This window comes from Oncorhynchus mykiss, chromosome 6 (assembly GCF_013265735.2).
Source record: "Oncorhynchus mykiss isolate Arlee chromosome 6, USDA_OmykA_1.1, whole genome shotgun sequence".
Lineage (NCBI taxonomy): Eukaryota > Metazoa > Chordata > Actinopteri > Salmoniformes > Salmonidae > Oncorhynchus > Oncorhynchus mykiss.
Window position 1 is genome coordinate 61,940,630 of NC_048570.1, and position 18,547 is coordinate 61,959,176.

At 42.8% G+C, this 18,547-nt stretch overlaps 1 protein-coding gene across 2 annotated transcripts in view; it reads left to right on the forward strand.

Moving 5' to 3' along the window:
• The window catches only part of LOC110526278 (protein BEAN1), a 42,491-nt gene extending 24,911 nt beyond the window's left edge, over positions 1-17,580 (forward strand). The window contains exons 1-4 of one of the 2 annotated variants that reach the window (XM_021607099.2): positions 886-1,556; positions 1,823-2,020; positions 2,873-3,014; positions 16,281-17,580. In XM_021607099.2, coding sequence (XP_021462774.2) covers positions 1,514-1,556; positions 1,823-2,020; positions 2,873-3,014; positions 16,281-16,680 — 783 coding nt within the window. In that variant the 5' untranslated portion in view covers positions 886-1,513 and the 3' untranslated portion in view covers positions 16,681-17,580. Of the gene's footprint in view, positions 1-885; positions 1,557-1,822; positions 2,021-2,872; positions 3,015-16,280 lie in introns of those variants that run through there. The other variant, XM_021607098.2, reaches the window with a different exon arrangement.
• Positions 17,581-18,547: the final 967 nt, after the last annotated feature.

Below are 18,547 nucleotides of genomic sequence, written 5' to 3' on the forward strand. Positions count from 1 at the left end.
CCAGAAGTATAACCATCTCTGCAGATCTCTGCAGCACTCCACCAATCAGGCCTTTATGGTAGAGTAGCCAGACGGACGACACTCCTCAGAAAAAAGGCACATGACAGCCCACTTAGAGTTTGCCAGAAGACACCCAAAGACTCAGACCATGAGAAACAAGATTCTCTGGTCTGATGAAATCCAGATTGAACTCTTTGTCCTGAATGTAAGCGTCACGTCTGGAAGAAACCTGGCACCATCCCTACGGTGAAGCATGGTGGTGGCAGCATCATGCTGTGCAGATGTTTTTCAGCGGCAGGGACTGGGAGACTAGTCAGGATCGAGGCAAAGATAAACGGAGTAAAATACAGAGAGATCTTTGATGAAAACCTGCTCCAGAGCGCTCAGAACCTCAGACTGGGGCGATGGTTCACCTTCCATCAGGACAACGACCCTAAGCACACAGCCAAGACAACGCAGGAGTGGCTTTGGGACAAGTCTCTGAATGACCTTGAGTGGCCCAGTCAGAGCCCAAACTTGAACCCGATTGAACATCTCTGAAGGGACCTGAAAATAGCTGTGCAGCAACTCTCCCCATCCAACCTGACAGAGCTTGAGAGGATCTGCAGAGAAGAATGGGAGAAACTCAACAAATACAGGTGTGCCAAGCTTGTAATGTCATACTCAAGAAGACTCAAGGCTGTAATCGCTGCCAAAGGTGCTTAAGCAAAGTACTGAGTAAAGGGTCGGAATACTTATGTAAATGTAATATTTCATTTTTTGTATTTATTTTTTTTATAAATGAGCAAAAATAAAAAATAAACTGTTTTTGCTTTGTCATTATGGGATATTGTTTGTAGATTGATAAGGGGGAAAAAACAATTGAATCAATTTTAGAATAAGGCTGTAACCTAACAAATGTGGAAAAAGTCAAGGTATGTGAATACTTTCCGAAGGCACTGTATGCCAACACATAAACAGCGTGTCGCAGTAGACTACTCTGCCAGATCTTCAAATCAACACACAATGCTCACTGTGGATTAAAAGATTAACATTGATTGTGATCAACACAAATATTTTATAACCTCAATTATGGCAGGAATTCCTCAGCAGGGAAGAGATGAATAGAGACTAATACGATTAGCATTTAGACAACGGCCTCCTCATAAATAAATTGATTAGATTTCTTGTCTCCTGTTGATGGCCCCCAAAAAGATTTTCAGATGCCAAATTTGGCAAAGATAACACGCAGCTTGTATTATCTCGGCCTGCACTTGGATATTGAATCTGTCTGTGTGACTATATGTGTGGTGTTATTTGAGTACATTTGATTTATGTTGTGTGCGCTTATTTTGGTTTCCCTCTAGTTCTGTTGAAAAGGGTGAAGGGGATTTGAGATGAGCCACTAATGGCTGAAGTTTCTGCCTCCTGAGCTGACATGAAAGAGTTCCACCCCGTGTATTTAAAAATTCTAACGGGTTGAGGATTAAATATTAAACACTGCAGACTTGAGAATCTATTCCTCCGCTGAGGAATGAAAATCTTGGGAGTGTTCCTGACCTGCGGTCCACAGAGAGGTATGTGTGTGATGAGAAATATCAGCTTACATGTTTCTCTCCATAGGGTCATGGAGGCAACGTCTCACATTGACATTGCCACAAAGGGTTTGAATGTGTTTTTTCCCCCTCTACTTTCTCTAATTCTCTCACCACTCTCTTCTCTCTATCACCTCCCTCTCCCCCCTCTTCCTTCTCTCCACACTGTCCCTCTTTTATTCCATTCTGCTTTCCCTGCTTTCTCTTTTCTGTGGCTGGGCCCCACCTGTGGTCTGTGAACTGTGCAGTGAGCTCGAACCAGAGCAGTGCCCATGAGTACCCAGACTGCCGTGATGGGGGCAGCGAGGCCAGCCTGCTGGTGTCTCCGCTGGTGGTGGCTGGCATCGTCATCGGCCTGGTGCTCTTCCTGTCCTGCGTTACCATCATCGTGGGCAGCCTGCGCAAAGACAGCCGTCTGCGCAACCCCCACCTGCGGGCCAGCTATGGTGAGTTACAGAGAGTTGTCCATCGATGAGGCCAGTAGGTGTGTTAGAGGCCCGTTCATTTATAAGATTTAGGATATCCGTTTTCAGTTGCAAGTGGTTTCATAAGTCTTATTTACAAATCCATGGGACAAAATGTATGGCCATGAATGTTTTATGCTACTTTTCCCAGAGCTGAATCAGTAGAAGATATCCAGTTCAGTCTTCCAATGAACACATTTCACCCTCATGGCATTAATATGCCACATTTGGCATTCTCCAGAGCTGGCATTTAAACCAACCAGTGCTCTTCTCCTGAAACCTCATCTAAAGGGACCACACTCTGCCTGTGGGGTTGATAACGGAATGGGAAAATAACAAAATATTGCACCAAACTGAATCGCACACACACACACAGCCAAAGCCATGTCTATGGAAGGCCACTTGGCCCAATGGACTGGGTCCCATTGTCAGTCCACACAGAGACGGGACAAAAAGCTCAAAGAGCATCCTTTGTGTTAGGACGCCGCCCCATTCTCCCTCTGCCTGGCCAAAGGCTGATATACCCAGATTATATCACACTGGCTTCAATCACAGCCCCTCTATCTTCAAGGAGCCACATGCCCTTAGCCTTATGTTTCATAACAGATTCCGACTGCTCCAGTGTAATAACAGTGCAGATAGACTGCAAAAAAAATAATATTTACTGTAGATCTGCTTATTCAGTTCAATGTAGGATCCCTAAACCATGAGATATATAATTCAGTTGAACTGAGCACAGAGCATATTTACAATCCTGACTCTGCTATAGTTCACTGAGAAAAAAAAGCTATTGTGTTCGTTAGTGTTGTATTAGACTGCCCTGCCTCTCCACAGCTCCGGATGGCTTTTCGTACGGCGGCTCCATCGGGGAGCTGAGGTCGACGTGTGTCGAGGAGTTCCCTCCAGCGTTTGACTTTGACTCCTACGTGGAGACTCTATCACAAGTCAATGTGATGTATCCAGACTCCCCGCCTCAGTAAGTCATTTAACTCTACTGTATTACCACCCAAATGGCATTACGATCCTATTCATTCCTTTGGTCACCATTATGGCTAGATAAAGGGAATTATTTTGATGGTGTATTTGCTGTTATCTTTATACGTTGTGAAAAATGATGGATGAGTAATGATCATAATCACCACTATGGAGGGTTACCTCTGGGTGATCCCCAGGGTGCGTGTGTGTGTGTGTGTGTTAGGATCTGACTATGATAATGAAGCAGGACCATTGTGAAGGGACAAGGTAACGGAATGGAGGCATGGGCTGAGGAATGGAGAGCTGTAGTAAGGAGTAGATGTGAGAAGTTGTTAAGAGCTCTCTAATCAATCTGAAGATCACATTATCATCCACCATAGTGGAGAGCCATAGTTGCTATGATGGGCTTTCTGTACCTAGTGCACTCTTATGGTTATATGATTGAAATGTAAAAGGTTTTGGAATATATAAAATATGTATTTCATTTGCATTCCAGTTTCCATGCGATAACTGTGGTTCCCTAGCTCAATTAGTAGAGCACAGTGCTTGCAATGCCAGGATAGTGGGTTCAATTCCTGGGACCATCCGTATGTAAAATGTATGCTCGCATGACTCAGTCACTTTGGATAAAAGCGTCTGCTAAATGATAATGTATATATCATAACTGCTGTAAGCCATGCTCACCTTATCAGCAGCAAACAGTTGTGGGGACTAGGGATTGTGCTTGAACATGCTTTTGAAAGCCTTTTTAGTTTCAATTTGCCAAGATGGCTGTCCTCTACCCTTCTAGTGTGGTCTTTGAAGACCTACAGTAAGAAAGACAGAAAGAGTAGGAGAGATATGAGAAAGAGAGGAAGAGAAAGAGGGAAAAGAAGACTCCATTTACACACCAGCCTTACAATTCAGTTCTCCTGCATGCTTGATGAGTTAGGTCAGGCCTCGGTAACCTCTCTGAGGTTGAATTGAACCATGCTGTTGTGTCAAGTCATTCATTAGAGCACTGTTGCACAGCTCAACTCTTTCATGGCTGGGTGCTCCGCCTCAACTCTAAACTCACTGCCCGGCGCACAGCCTGCTTCGCTCCCTGAACAAGCTTCTGGTGCTGCTGGTAAATGCCACTGCTTTGCGGTGAAAGACACCCGGTGTGTTTGATCTAAATGACAGCCCAGCTAATTGGCGTCTTTAATAATTCAGCCGTATTCCTCTCGCTTGCAGTTTGGTCTGCCATCCTTTCAAAAGACACTTGTGATGATGCCAGCTGATAAAAGAAGGTTAAAGAAATGAGAGTCTAGAATACATTGATTGTAATACATGGCACAATAAACACTGTTTCTCACTACCTCTCTCAATGAGAGGAGAGGATCGCCTTAGGTTAGTGTAACCAAATGGAAGCAAGCTCAACCTGAGAACCAGTCTTGACAGTTGGTTTAAATATTACTTGACAGATAGAACTCAATGTGTCGGGGGTACTGATGGTGTTAAATCAGGTTTTCTGGACATACGCAAGGTGTCCCGCAGGGATGAATTCTGGGTCCTGTACTTTTTCTGTTTACATTAATAATATTGACTTGTCTGTAAAATTGTTTTACTTGCACTTGTATGCCAATGATACTGTTGTGTATGCTATTGCCCCACGGTTGACCAGGCTCTATCTGAACTACAGTCTACCTTCATTGTATTACAATAACTTTATGAAATGAGTATTGAATGCAGGTAAAACTAAGTAAATGTTGTTCTCTAGGGTGCATAAAAACAATTCTGATGATTTAAACATATGTACTTTGGATGGTGTCAAGTGTTGATCGTGTCCCAGCTTACAAATATCTGGGCATTTTAATAGATGAAAAGCTGTCTTTTAAAAGTATATTGATGACTTAGTTAAGAAACTGAGAATAAAGATGGGCTTTTTTAACTATATTCAATGTGCGGGACAAAATTGAGGCTAGGATTAAGAAGTTGGAGCTCTTCTCTATCTGTATTAACAAGGACAACACACAGGTCTTTCCATCATTGTATGATTTTTTTTGTGCATGTGAGCTCAAGCTTACGGACAATGTCAAATGTGATATAGCGAAGCACCTCAGTGAGTTGGTTGCGCAATTACGCTGGTACTTTCCCGAAATGGATGACACAAACAACTGGATTCGTTATCCTTTTCATGCCCTGCCTCCAGTCCACTTACCGATATCTGAACAAGAGAGTCTCATCGAAATTGCAACAAGCGGTTCTGTGAAAATTGAATTTAATCAGAAGCCACTGACAGATTTCTGGATTGGGCTGCGCTCAGAGTATCCTGCCTTGGCAAATCATGCTGTTAAGACACTGATGCCCTTTGCAACCATGTACAGTTTTAGTACTCATCACTGCATTCTCTAGCCAGAAAGTTGGTTGGCTCTTTGATGTCCCGTAGGTTGATACATTGCTATGTTTTCATATATAAAGCCCTTTTACAAAATCTCCCACTGTACCTAACATGATTACTAAACTTTAAGACTTTAAGACTTTCTTGCACCTTATAGGTAGAACAATCTACCAAATGTTCTTAAATTTGATGTTTTGGTGCCTCTAGGGCAATTCAGAAAGCTGATTGAGGACCTTCTTATTGATGAATGTGTTTTTCTTTCTACTTGCATTTTGGATTTATATTTTAATGTGTGTATTTTCTGTCATTTCTGTAATTCAGGGTTCATTTGTAAAAGAGACCTTGGTCTCAGTATGACTCCCTGATAAAATAAAGATAAAATAACAAATAAAATAAACAAAAGGTTGTTTCCTCACAGAGAGAGGGTAGGCTACGAAGCAGTTCTTTATTCCCTGTTTAGGTTCAGTGTGCTAGAGTCTAGTTAACGCACTCTTTCCTCACTGTGGTTGGATTACATAGAAGGAGGAGGAGGCTTAATCCTGGCAGTCCTCTAAACCTACACAGGCTCAATCTGCAGGTCTAGACATCCTGCCAGCCTCCACCACATCATCTCCACTCTGATCCCTGGCTGACACTACACCTGCTTACTGACTACTGGGCTGTGATTACATCCTAAACTGCTCCTGATGATTTCACTATCTTGGAATGACCCCATGTATTTCAGAATGAAGATAGAAAACAAACCTGAGAGGAAATGCAACCTTTCTGTAACTATTGTAGATGGACAGACTACTCTGTGGGTTTGGTTTGAAGCCACCCACCTTTCCCTCCCCTCCCTCGGGTATAAAGATGAGATAAGATAATTAGGGGGGTGCTTACTTTTGTCCTATTTCACACATGTGAATTGGAAATACATTTGTTGCGTATCACACTTAAACACCCTCGGAGAGTGGGGTCAGAGCACAGGTCAGTCATTATTGACCGGAACCCTTATTTTTTATTTTTTTATTTAACCTTTATTTAACCAGGAAGGGCTCATTGAGATTTAAAATATATTTTTCAAGAGTGTCCTGGCCAAGATAGGCAGCACCAAGTCATTACAAAAATTACAGACAAACAACATGAAAAACAAATCTAGAAAAATGTAATCTAGTAAAAACCATAGAATTCACAAGAGTATAACAAAATCAAAAACAGCAAATTAAAAACATTGACAGGTCAGGGAATCAGTCTCAATATCATTCATCAGTGATTTAAAAACACCAATCGGGACAAGTTCTTCCAGTTTAAAAGTATTTTGTAAGGCGTTCCAAGACGATGGCGCAGACTACATAAAAGCTCTTTTACCAAATTCAGTTCGGACATTTAGAACAGTTAGCAGGATAAAGTCCAGCGAACGAAGAGAGTACCCACCACATTTCTGAACAATAAAAATGCCCAAATAAAAAGGTAGTAAACCCCAAATGGCTTTGTAAATAAAAGTATACCAGTGCCTGAGCCTACGAGTGACTAGAGAAGGCCAGCCAACCCTGGTATACAAAGTGCAGTGGTGCGTAAGGGTTTTGCAGTTTAAAATAAATTGCCATGGTAAAGGGTGTCAATAGGGTGTCATGATCTCAAACACTGCGGAATGCGGAAGCATTCATATATAAAATATCCCTATAGTCTAGTAAAGGCATAAATGTAGCTGATACTAGCCTCCTTCTGGCTTCAAAAGAAAAACAGGCCTTATTCCTAAAATAGAATCCCAATTTCAGCTTCAATTTTTGACCCTGAAACAATTAGGGTTAAGTGCCTTGCTCAAGGACACATAGATAGATTTTTTACCTTGTCGGCTACTGGCCCAACACTCCTAAATGCTAGGCTACCTGCCACCCAGGACTCAGGTGTGTGTGTGTGTGTGTGTGTGTGTGTGTGCGTGCGTGCGTGCGTGCGTGCGAGCGTGCGTGCGTGCGTGCGTGGTTTGTTTATCCGGCTCAATTCTGCCTGCTTGCCCTTCAAGGTTTGTTTCACAGAGTCACAATGTTATTTGCATTTATATGACAGTTCCATTAGTGTGGCGGCCCCTGTGTACGGCCCTGTAAGGGGCCTCTAAAGAGGGTGAAATTACCTCTCCCTCCAGAGGAGCCATCTGAAACATCAGGCCCTTTCCTGTTCAACAACAAATTATGAAAAATATGGAATATAACATGCCATAGACAGGGCTATTAATGTCACTGAATAGTGTGTAAGTCAGTTTGGCGTTATATCAATCTGCTCAATTTCTGTATAGATAGTAATGTCCTGCCTAATTTATTCACTGGCCTTTTCCATCAGATAAACCTGTAGGTTACATACAGTATGTAAATGTAGGCTAAAGCCCCATTTATAACTGGTTCTAACATTCGTCTTTTGTTCTGATCTTGTCCACATTCTGATTGTGCCCACATTTTTAGACAGGTGTAGAAGATTAAAAGACGGATTGTGATCAGGTCTTCCTGAACAACGGAGATAGTCAGGCACACATTGTGTCTCGATATCTTAGTGTAGACGGATCTGGACAGTGAAATCATTTAAATCACCATTATCCTGCCTTCTAAAATCATCAGTCAGGTGGCAACATTGACTGATGATATCAATGTGTCTTAAAATCAATAAATACATATATTTTTTTTTAAATAACATCTGTCAAATAATTTGCATACAGGGAGGGACCAAGAAATCTGGTCAGAATTTGGACACAGTGGATGAATAAGAGACATTTAAATACCATGTGTAGATGTATATCTGAAAATGTGGGCACAGTCAGAATGTGGACAAGATCAGGACACAGGATGCATGTTAGCGCCAGGTATAAACAAGGCTTACAAGAGAGAGATTGAGTGGGCACGAGTGAGAGGAAGTGGAAGAGGAGGTTTAGCCAATCGTGTCTCTTCACATGAAAAACACAAGTCTTTGTTCTGCGCTATATGCCAACACCTTGTTGTTGATAGCTTGTCCTTTAATGAGACAGATATGCTAATGATGATGTCAAAAACGGTGTTGAACTTTGCAGTGTCACAGATACATCTAAGGAAGTCCTATGCTAACACGACGTATTTGATGATAAGACCAGACAGGATTACTAGCTTCTTATTGGCAAATTGTCAAGTAGTGCTTTCAAGCCTTTAGAGAGCTTGTGTTATTATTGGTTTGGATGTTAGGCTCCACTGTCAGGTGGGTTTAGTGGTGAAGGTGGTGGTCTTGATTGTTGGTGCTGAACAAGCCACTCTGTCAATGCCTCTGCCTCTCATAGCCTCCATCCATCTCTGCTATGCTGTGGAGGGAGGGAGGGAAATCACTCCTCATATTAACAGAGGCATGATTCCTGTCTGAGGCCAAATGTGCTTTTATCACTCCCAAACTACGTCTTCTCAAACTACGTCTTCTCAAACTACGTCTTCTCAAACGACGTCTTCTCAAACAACGTCTTCTCAAGCTACGTCTTCTTCATTGCTGTTCCAATTAACGTGGGAAACATCAACCACACCACAGGAATGTTTTCTTATGCCTGAATTTAGGCTAAGATGTGTCAAAGATTGAGGTAGATTTAGATCATGAAGAATATCCAGTGCAAAATAGAAATATCTAAATATGTTGGCTGAGGAACCAGTGCATTGGAGAGGATAAAAGAGAGAGTGTGTTTTGTAGTGTACATTGTGTGCATAGTCAGGGGGCAGCGGGGTGGAGTGGATGGATGAAGGGAAAGGCATGTGATGCTGGGCAGTGCTGCCATTGCCACAGATGGCTGAGGGAAACTACAGAGCTTACACCACCTAGATCAGCAGCTCACCTGTGGAGCCTGTGAAGGAACTTGCTTCCGCAGAGAGAGAACTGGGCACATCCCAGCACAAATACACACGCACACCATATATTATTATTATTATTATTTACATACAGTAACAGTCAAAGGTTTGGACACACCTACTCATTCCAGGGTTTTTCTTTATTTTTACTATTTTCTATATTGTAGAAAAAAACAAAAAAACAATGAAATAACACATGGAATCAAGTAGTAACCAAAAAAGTGTGAAACAAATCAAAATATATTTTATATTTGAGATTCTTCAAAGTAGCCACCCTTTGCCTTGATGACAGCTTTGCACACTCTTGGCACTCTTGGCATCTCTCAATCAGCTTCCTGAGGTAGTCACCTGGAATGCATTTCAATTAACAGGTGAGCCTTGTTAAAAGTTAATTTGTGGAATGTCTTTCCATCTTAATATATTTGAGCCAATCAGTTGTGTTGGGTTGGTATACAGAAGATAGCCCTATTTGGTAAAAGACCGAGTCCATATTATGGCAAGAACAGCTAAAATAAGCAAAGAGAAATACAATCCATCATTACTGTAAGACATGAAGGTCAGTCAATACAGAAAAGTTAAAGAACTCAGTCCTTCATGGTCAAATTGCTGCAAAGAAATCACTGCTAAAGGACCCCAATAATAAGAAGAGACTTGCTTGGGCCAAGAAATACGAGCAATGGACATAAGACCGGTGGAAATCTGTCCTTTGGGTCTGATGAGTCCAAATATGAGATTTTAGGTTCCAACCGCAGTCTTTGTGAGACGCAGAGTAGGTGAGCGGATGATGAAGCATGGAGGAGGAGGTGTGATGTTTCTGGGTGCTTTGCTGGTGACACTGTTAGTGATTTATTTAGTATTCAAGGCATACTTAACCAGCATGGCTTTTTCAACAGGACAATAACCAAAAACAAACATCCAGGCTGTGTAAGGGCTATTTGACCAAGAAGGAGAGTGATGGAGTGCTGCATCAGATGACCTGGCCTCCACAATCACCTGACCTCAACCCAATTGAGATGGTTTGTGATGAGTTGGACAGCAGAGTGAAGGAAAAGCAGCCAACAAGTGCTCAGCATATGTGGGAACCCCTTCAAGACTGTTGGAAAAGCATTCCAGGTGAAGCTGGTTGAGAGAATGCCAAGAGTGTGCAAAGCTGTCATCAAGGCAAAGGGTGGCTACTTTGAAGAATCTCCAATATAAATCCCTTTTTTGGTTACTACATGATTCCATGTGTTAATTCATAGTTTTGATGTCTTCACTATTATTCTACAATGTAGAAATAAAGAAAACCCCTTGAATGAGTAGGTGTGTCCAAACTTTGGACTAGTACTGAATACACTGAGTGTATAAAACATTAAGAACACAGCTTCAATTCGTCAGAGCATAGACTCTACAAGGTGTCGAAAGTGTTCCACAGGGATGCTGGCGGATGTTGACTCTAATGCTTCCCACGGTTGTGTCAAGTTAGCTGGATGTCCTTTGGATGATGGACCATTCTTGATTCACATGGGAAACTGTTGGGGGTGAAAACAGCAGCGTTGAAGTTCTTGGCACAAACCGGTGCACCTACTACCATACCCCGTTGAAAGGTTCTTAAATATTTTGTCTGGCCCATTCACCCTCTGAATGGCACACATACACAATCCATGTCTCAATTGTCTCAAGGCTTAAAAATCCTTCTTTAACCTGTCTCCTCCCCTTCATCTACACTGATTGAAGTGGATTTAACAAGTGACATCAATGAGGGATCATAGCTTTCACCTGGTCAGTCTATGTCATGGAAAGAGCAGGTGTTCTTAATGTTTTGTACACTGAGTGTATTCTAATTTAAACACACACGCATGCATTCACACACATGCAAAAACTCACACTAACATCTACAGGTATATGCACAATAAGGTATGCACAGCACATTCATAACCACACACTGTTGCTCTTGTACATAGCTCTACAGGCATGGGCCTCTGACAGAGCCAGGGAGCTGAAAGAGTGAGCTCCCTGTGCCAGCCCTGCAGTGCAGTGGACAGCCTGGGCCATATGCTCCAGTCAGTGCTGTCATCTCTCTAGAGCTATAGGCCGGAAGCCAGAGGTCCTCCTCTAGTGACCCACACCTCTCCTTGGGCTTTGGAGTACATTGTATACCTATAAAGATGTATATAGCCCTTTACATCCAACTTTTTGACAGCCTAACGCACCTGCATTCATGTATCATAGTTGTGAACGCCTCTCTAGGCGTTGGAATGTAACACATTCTGTGTCATATGCGCCACAGGTGTTTCTGGAGAAGTCCCATGGTTCTCCATACTGTAGTTTCATCCTATGACAAATTATGCTCAATTATACAACTGTGCTCAGGGAAATGAATGTGTATGCAAACATACCTTTACCTAATTTAGCAGAGCGACTTAAAGGAGCAATTAGGATTAAGTGCCTTGCTGAAGGGCACATCAACAGATTTTCACCTAGTCAGCTCAGGGATTCAAACCTTTCGATTACTGGGCCAATGCTCATAACCGCTAGACTACCTACCACCCCATACAGCATGTAGATGATTGAAAACAGCAGTAGACTGCAGGCAGGATTGATTAGACAATCTAAACAGGGCTAAGCTGTAGCAGTGTTATATCTGATTTTGCTAGCTAATCATTAATTATTTTTAGGATGCAACACCTTGTGTTAGCATCCTAGGGGACTTATAGTTCCCATAAGGGGGGTGACTGCAACGTGCAAAGTATTCTCACCCGAATCAGAGAGGGGATTCTCAGCTTGGTGTAACACTCATGAAACCCTGGCATGAAAACAGCTAGGCCCTCAGGTGTCCACAGCACTACCATACCTGGCAAAGAATTTCTGGAGTGACTCTCGACAAACGTCTGTATCAGCGTGTTTATTTAGAGCGAAAAAGCCCTATTTTCAATGTTTATGTGGTGCTGGTAGTTTATTGCACCCTGAAGGGATTAATAACATTGCTGAGCTGTGTGATGAATATCAGACACACGTAAACAAACACACACATACACACACTTCTGCAAGCTGAGACTCTCACCCTCTTTCCTGGATCAGCATGATCATCATTTATTCATAAAAACGAGTAGGAAAAAACCCAGCTGAAAGTATCCAGGGCAACAGCTGATAACTTTACATTCCTTCTGACTAGAGCTGACTAACAATATGGGTTAGAAAAGTTAAGAGGTATGTGGGTATTATGTACAGTATTTAGTGCAGCGTTTCCCAAACTAGGGGTCGCAGCCTCATGTGGGGTCACCTGATTTGAAAATGGGGTTGCGAGATTAACTGGGGGGGGAAGCGCTTGGTTCATAGAACCACGGTTAAGTAAATAACCTCCGGTAGCCGTTATATGTGGTTGTAATAAACAGAGCGGTTTCTGTTTTCTTCCTACAAATGTCGTTCTATCTTTAGAACGGTTTAAACTACAAAATATTATGACCCCACCCCATCACCTCTACGATGCCCACAAGCTATGCTGGTCTCAATAGGACAGAGTGGGCAAGACCAGGCACTAAATCAGACAGGGGTGGAAAAAACATTATCAATGATTATGTTATTTTCTACACAGAAGATTATTGCCTGATGATCTTCTGAACTTCTCAATAGGTTTTTGATGTCACTTCAAACCATACTTCCTTCAGATTGAAATACTGTCATAAATAGTGTCATACTGATTTGTAATAGACTGTCATAGTCCTAATTACAAAGGTAAACATTAGCTGTTGATTCCATCACTTTTTTTCACATGGTGGTGTCGCGGCCCCAAAATGTTGGGGAACTCCTGATTTAGTGCTTTTGAAGGGCCCCAGTGCTCGACAGTGATTACTAGCAAAACAAATCCTTCTCTACCCACAACATCAGGATACTCCAAGTAGTCCCTGGTCAGTTTGTTCTGATACTGCCCAGCTATCTGCACAGCTGTACCCAATGATGCATAAGAGTATGGAATACAATCTACTCAATAACATAAAGTTACCAGAGAGAATTTGAACTAATAAGATAATGCAATATTTACTAATAAGAAGTAGGGCATCATCCTCCTCTTCAACTCTTAGAAGAAAGTACTTGAGATAATAAAGTCATTGAGAGATACTGTATGCATCACCACCGACTGCCATTTGTGTCTTCACCTCTCAATAGTAAGTTGGCGTTTCTGTGCCCACTGCTTTAATGTTGTTGTGTTATGCAGTCATTACATAACAGAGCATGTTACACATGCAGAACCAGGAGGAGGATGTTTTGTTGTTGCTTTGGTTACACAGTTACAAAGTATCTCAAATGCTCTCACCTTTTTTTTCTTACAAAGTATCTAAAATCACTCTCACCTTTTTACTCAAAATCGTTAGCCAGTCTCTTTCAATGTCTCGATCCAAGTAGAATAGGAAAAAAAGGTGAAAAGTTTTAGAATAAAGTCAATGTTGTCCGTCAGGTTTCACTCTGGATGTGTACTGCTATATGGCAAATTAATGGCCCACTGTAGTCTTGCATAGAAAATGGCCTTATGAACCATTTTTGTACTACAGCACCGGCTAATGGCAAGTCCTGTTTTTGTCTGTAACCCCGGATCATGTCAAATGTTTCTGTCCTGCTGTGTTCTGGGGACATTAAGCCTGTCTGAATGAGCCGGAGCGCGGCCAGAGTCTAAAATAGCTCTGCACGCAGGCAGACAGGCAGCACTCTGCAGCACAGTGATGGAGGGTGGAGGGAGCAGTGGCCAGGGAGTTAGTCAGCTCCGCGACTCATTTGAAATCAAGCAGTCATTACTGAGGTTCCTGGACAGCACCTTTTACTGTCCCACTGAGCACAGAGCACCAGCAGAGGAGAGGACCCGCTACCTGACTCTGTATGGGTTTCTATGAGGAGCAGATACCTGACTGTATGTCTCTATGAGGAGCAGATACCTGACTGTATGAATGTTTTACTCACGTTGGCTACAGTGAAGGAGAGCCCGCAGGTCACCTGGTCAGTCTATGGTCAGTCTATGTCGGTCATGGAAAGAGCTGTTATTCCTAATGTTTTGTACACTCAGTGTATATCTAATACACTTTATAGCTGGACTGATTTGAGGTCAATTGGGAATGTTCCTACTGTTCAGCTGAGCTAAACTTTTTACTGGAAGCCCTGTGTAGAGGAAGTAGAACTCTCATCCAGTCTATCATTAATAAAGATCTCACTTACTCCGGCTCCCAATACCTTCTCTCATCATTAAATCTCTGTGTATCACCCTGCCCAACCCGGAGGTGACAGGCTTAAGTAATCCACAGCCACAGTGCCATTTGCCTTGCTTCCTCCACACCCGCTCTCTGAGAGGTTGATACTGTTTACAATTCCACAGATTGAATTATCCCGCTGTATTTTCTCTATTCCCAGATATCCCCTGGGGTCCGTGTCGGGGTGGTAGAGAGCGACTTAGCGGTTGGTTTACACATATGATGATGGGCTGTGGCAAACGTATCTCACATAATGTTATCCAAGCCAGTCGGCCTGACTGACAACATGTTCGCCTCTTTCTCTCTTTCTCTCTCCGCTTATCAAATCAAATCAAATGTTACTTGTCACATGCGCCAAATACAACCGTTGTAGACCTTACTGTGAAATGCTTACTTACAAGCCCTTAACCAACAATGCTTTAAGAAGTTAAGGGGGAAAAAAGTGTTGAGTAAAAAATAGATGAATAGAAAATATAAAATAAAAGTAACAAAGAATTAAACAAGCAGCAGTAAAATAACAATAGCGAGGCCATATACAGGGGGCACTGGTACACAGTCAATGTGCGGGAGCACCTGTGGGGTCGAGGTAATTGAGGTAAAATGTACACCTAGGTAGAGTTAAGGTGACTATGCATAGATAATAAACAGAGAGTAGCAGCAGCGTAAAAGAGGGGTCTGGGTAGCCCTTTGATTAGCTGTTCGGAGTCTTATTGCTTAGGGGTAGAAGCAGCTAAGAAGCCATTTGGACCTAGACTTGGCGCTCCGGTACCACTTGCCGTGCGGTAGCAGAGAGAACAGTCCATCACTAGGGCCTTCCTCTGACACCGCCTGCCATAGAGGTACTGGATGGCAGGAAGCTTGGCCCCAGTGATGTACTGGGCCGTACGCACTACCCTCTGTAGTGGCTTGCAGTCGGAGGCTGAGCATTTGCCATACCAGGCAGTGATGCAACCAGTCAGTATGCTCTTGATGGTGCAGCTATAGAATCTTTTGAGGATCTGAGGACCCATGCCAAATCTTTTCAGTCTACTGAGGGGGGAAAGACTTTGTCGTCGCCTCTTCACGACTGTCTTAGTGTTTGGACCATGATAGTTTGTTGGTGATGTGGACACCAAGGAACTTGAAGCTCTCAACCTGCTCCTCTGCAGCCCCGTCAATGAGAATTTTCCTGTAGTCCACAATCATCACATTTGTCTTGATCACATTGAGGGAGAGGTTGCTGTCCAGGTATCACAGGGCCAGGTCTCTGACCTCCCAATAGGCTGTCTCATCATTGTTGATGATCAGGCATATCACTGATGTGTCATCTGCAAACTTGATGATGCTGTTGGAGTCCTGCCTGGCCATGCAGTCATGAGTGAACAATGAGTACAGGAAGGGACTGAGCACGCACACCTGAGGGGCCCCCGTGTTGAGGATCAGCGTGGCGGATGTGTTGTTATTCTCTTTGTGTTACAGGGCCTCTATAAAGCCCAGCAGCTCTAGTAGGGTGGTTGTATGTGCTAGACAGACTTCCAGTGCACTGTGGGATTGTGGGTTATGTGAGAGCTGAAACAATTGTCCATTGGCAGGCTCTGCCATGGAAAGCACCAAACCAAGACTAGCAGCCGCCACACAGGAAAAGAGCTCACAGTAGATGACAAGAGTCTCCTCTAACAGGCCTGTTTCACCATTCAGATTTATATTATGTTTAGTCTTCTTATGCTAAACATTTCATTTGTGTTCATGTTGCTAACTACAAACATAGAATCCAGGTCCATCAGCATAGGCTAAATGAACACTTGGCCTACCATTGTTTGAAGGCTGGAGATATCCTCTTTTAAAATGTTATACCTATTTACCTGATATACTCTTCTTTATTCCAGCTATGATGAATGTGTCGGACCAGGTGCGACACAGATATACGTCCCCACAGACGACCCCCCTCCGTATTCCCTCACGGACCCCTGTCAGCGGTGCCACCAGCAGGCCACCTACACCAGCCTGGAGATGGAGGAGCCGTCTGCTGGAGCTGGAGCCTCTTGGGTGTCCGCCAGCAGCGCCGCCACCTCCCACTACCCAATCGGACTGCACGAGCTCAGGCAGCAGCCAATATCCTCCATCTCCCTGTCAGCGTTCCCCCTGGAGGAAGCGCCCCCGTATGAGGTGGTGGTGAGCAGGCAGAACCAGCCCATCCCTCTGATGCCCATGGACCTGCTCAAACACCCATCAGAAGACAGCCATAGTCCCCAGAGAGCCCGGGCTGTCGCACACAGGATCCTGTAGAGCTGACTGGGCTAGTCCTCTCCAATGCTCTTTGTGCAGACAGCAACACACACACACACACACACACACACACACACACACACACACACACACACACACACACACACACACACACACACACACACACACACACACACACACAAACACACACACACACACACACACACCTCCCAGCCTAACTCTCTTCAGCTTCTTCCAGTGTCCCTTTGTGCATGACAGGCAGTATCAAAAGAGAATTACTTTCTGGACCGAAGCTGAAAGTTTGGGTTGAACCTAAACTCAGTCTGCGCCTTCCTCTCCTTCTTCCTCTTGGATAAGCTGTGTCCCCAAACTCTAAGATGTTACCCGCACCACTCCTCACTCTATCTCCCTTTACTACTGGGGCACTGCCATGAAATCACAGGGCTACTACTGGTAAACTGGGGCTGGGGGAGTAATTGTCTTTCTGTCCAGAGGGAATTCACTTCATACTGTAAATTGGTCTCAGGTTAGGAGGCATTCAAGCATTTAGGAAGCATTATCAAAGTCTGTTTTTAGCACAAAAAACACTAGAGGTAACCTGAAGTGGTTTCACATAGATATTCTGTATGTACTGTTGGATTTTGTTATGTTGTAATGGAATTGCTCTTGATAAAAAACACAATAGAAAGAATGACTAATTTCACATTCCATCACATATCCATATGGTTTTATTAATATTTTCTATATGAAAATAATATTTGATTTATATTTAGCTGACTTTAGGACTCCCACAGTCTGTAAAATGTCCAGTAATTTCAACTGATAAATATACCCCAGTGTTATACACTCTTAGAAAAAAAGGTGCTATCTAGAACCTAAACGGTTTTTTTTGGCTGTCCCCATAGGAGAACCATTTGAATAACCCTTTTTGGTTCCAGGTAGAACACTTTTGGTTCCATGTCGGACCTTTTCCACAGAGGGTTCTACCTGGAACCCAAAAGGGTTCTACCTAGAACCAAGAAGGATTTGCCTATGGGGACAGCCAAAGAAACCTTTTGGAACCCTTTTTTCCAAGAGTGGTATTTTTTAAATAAATTATTTTTGTGGTATACGGTTTTATATGGTTTCTGGATATAAACACGTTTATATGAGCTGGAAATACTGTCTATTCTCCATAATTAGGTTTCCCCTCTGGGGGCTGAGGTCCATTTAGATCCCAACTGCTCTGTTTCAGTCTCCGAACGTGCACTGCCACACATTCCTCTTCTCTCTCTCACTCCTCCTCTTTTTGTGGAGAGCTTTTTTGGGTGTTCACAAGTGAAATTACTATGAACGTGACCCATTCGCCAGCTAACATCAAAGTACAATATAGCTTGTAGCAGAGATACAATGGTATTTGACAATTGGTGGGAAGGAAAAATTATATTTGCACACAGTTTACTGTGATGAGGGATTTACTATACTTTAGTACTGACATCTTCGATATTATAATAAATAATCCATTTGTTTTTTCAAAATATTATCCAGCCTAAACACATTGTATTTTTCAATATGCTGGAATATTTTTAAGGCTTCCAAATTATTATTCAATATGTTGTTTTTGGTTGTGAGTATTCATTGTACAGATAAACTCTCTTCAGTTGAAATGTTTTTTACATGTCTGTCATCCATGTATAAATGGTATAAAAATGGCTGTGCCTGCCAAGCACTACGTCTAAGACTGTTAGACTGCTTAACATTGTAGCCACAATAACTTGCAACTGATTAACAAATCAAGAGCTTTCCTTTTCCAAATAGCTTGCTATTTTTCAAGGCTTGTGGTACTTTGTTGTTATTCAGATACGTCTATGTTCATCATTGAAACCCCAGAAAAAGCACACAGCGGAAAATGTGGCATAATGTCCAT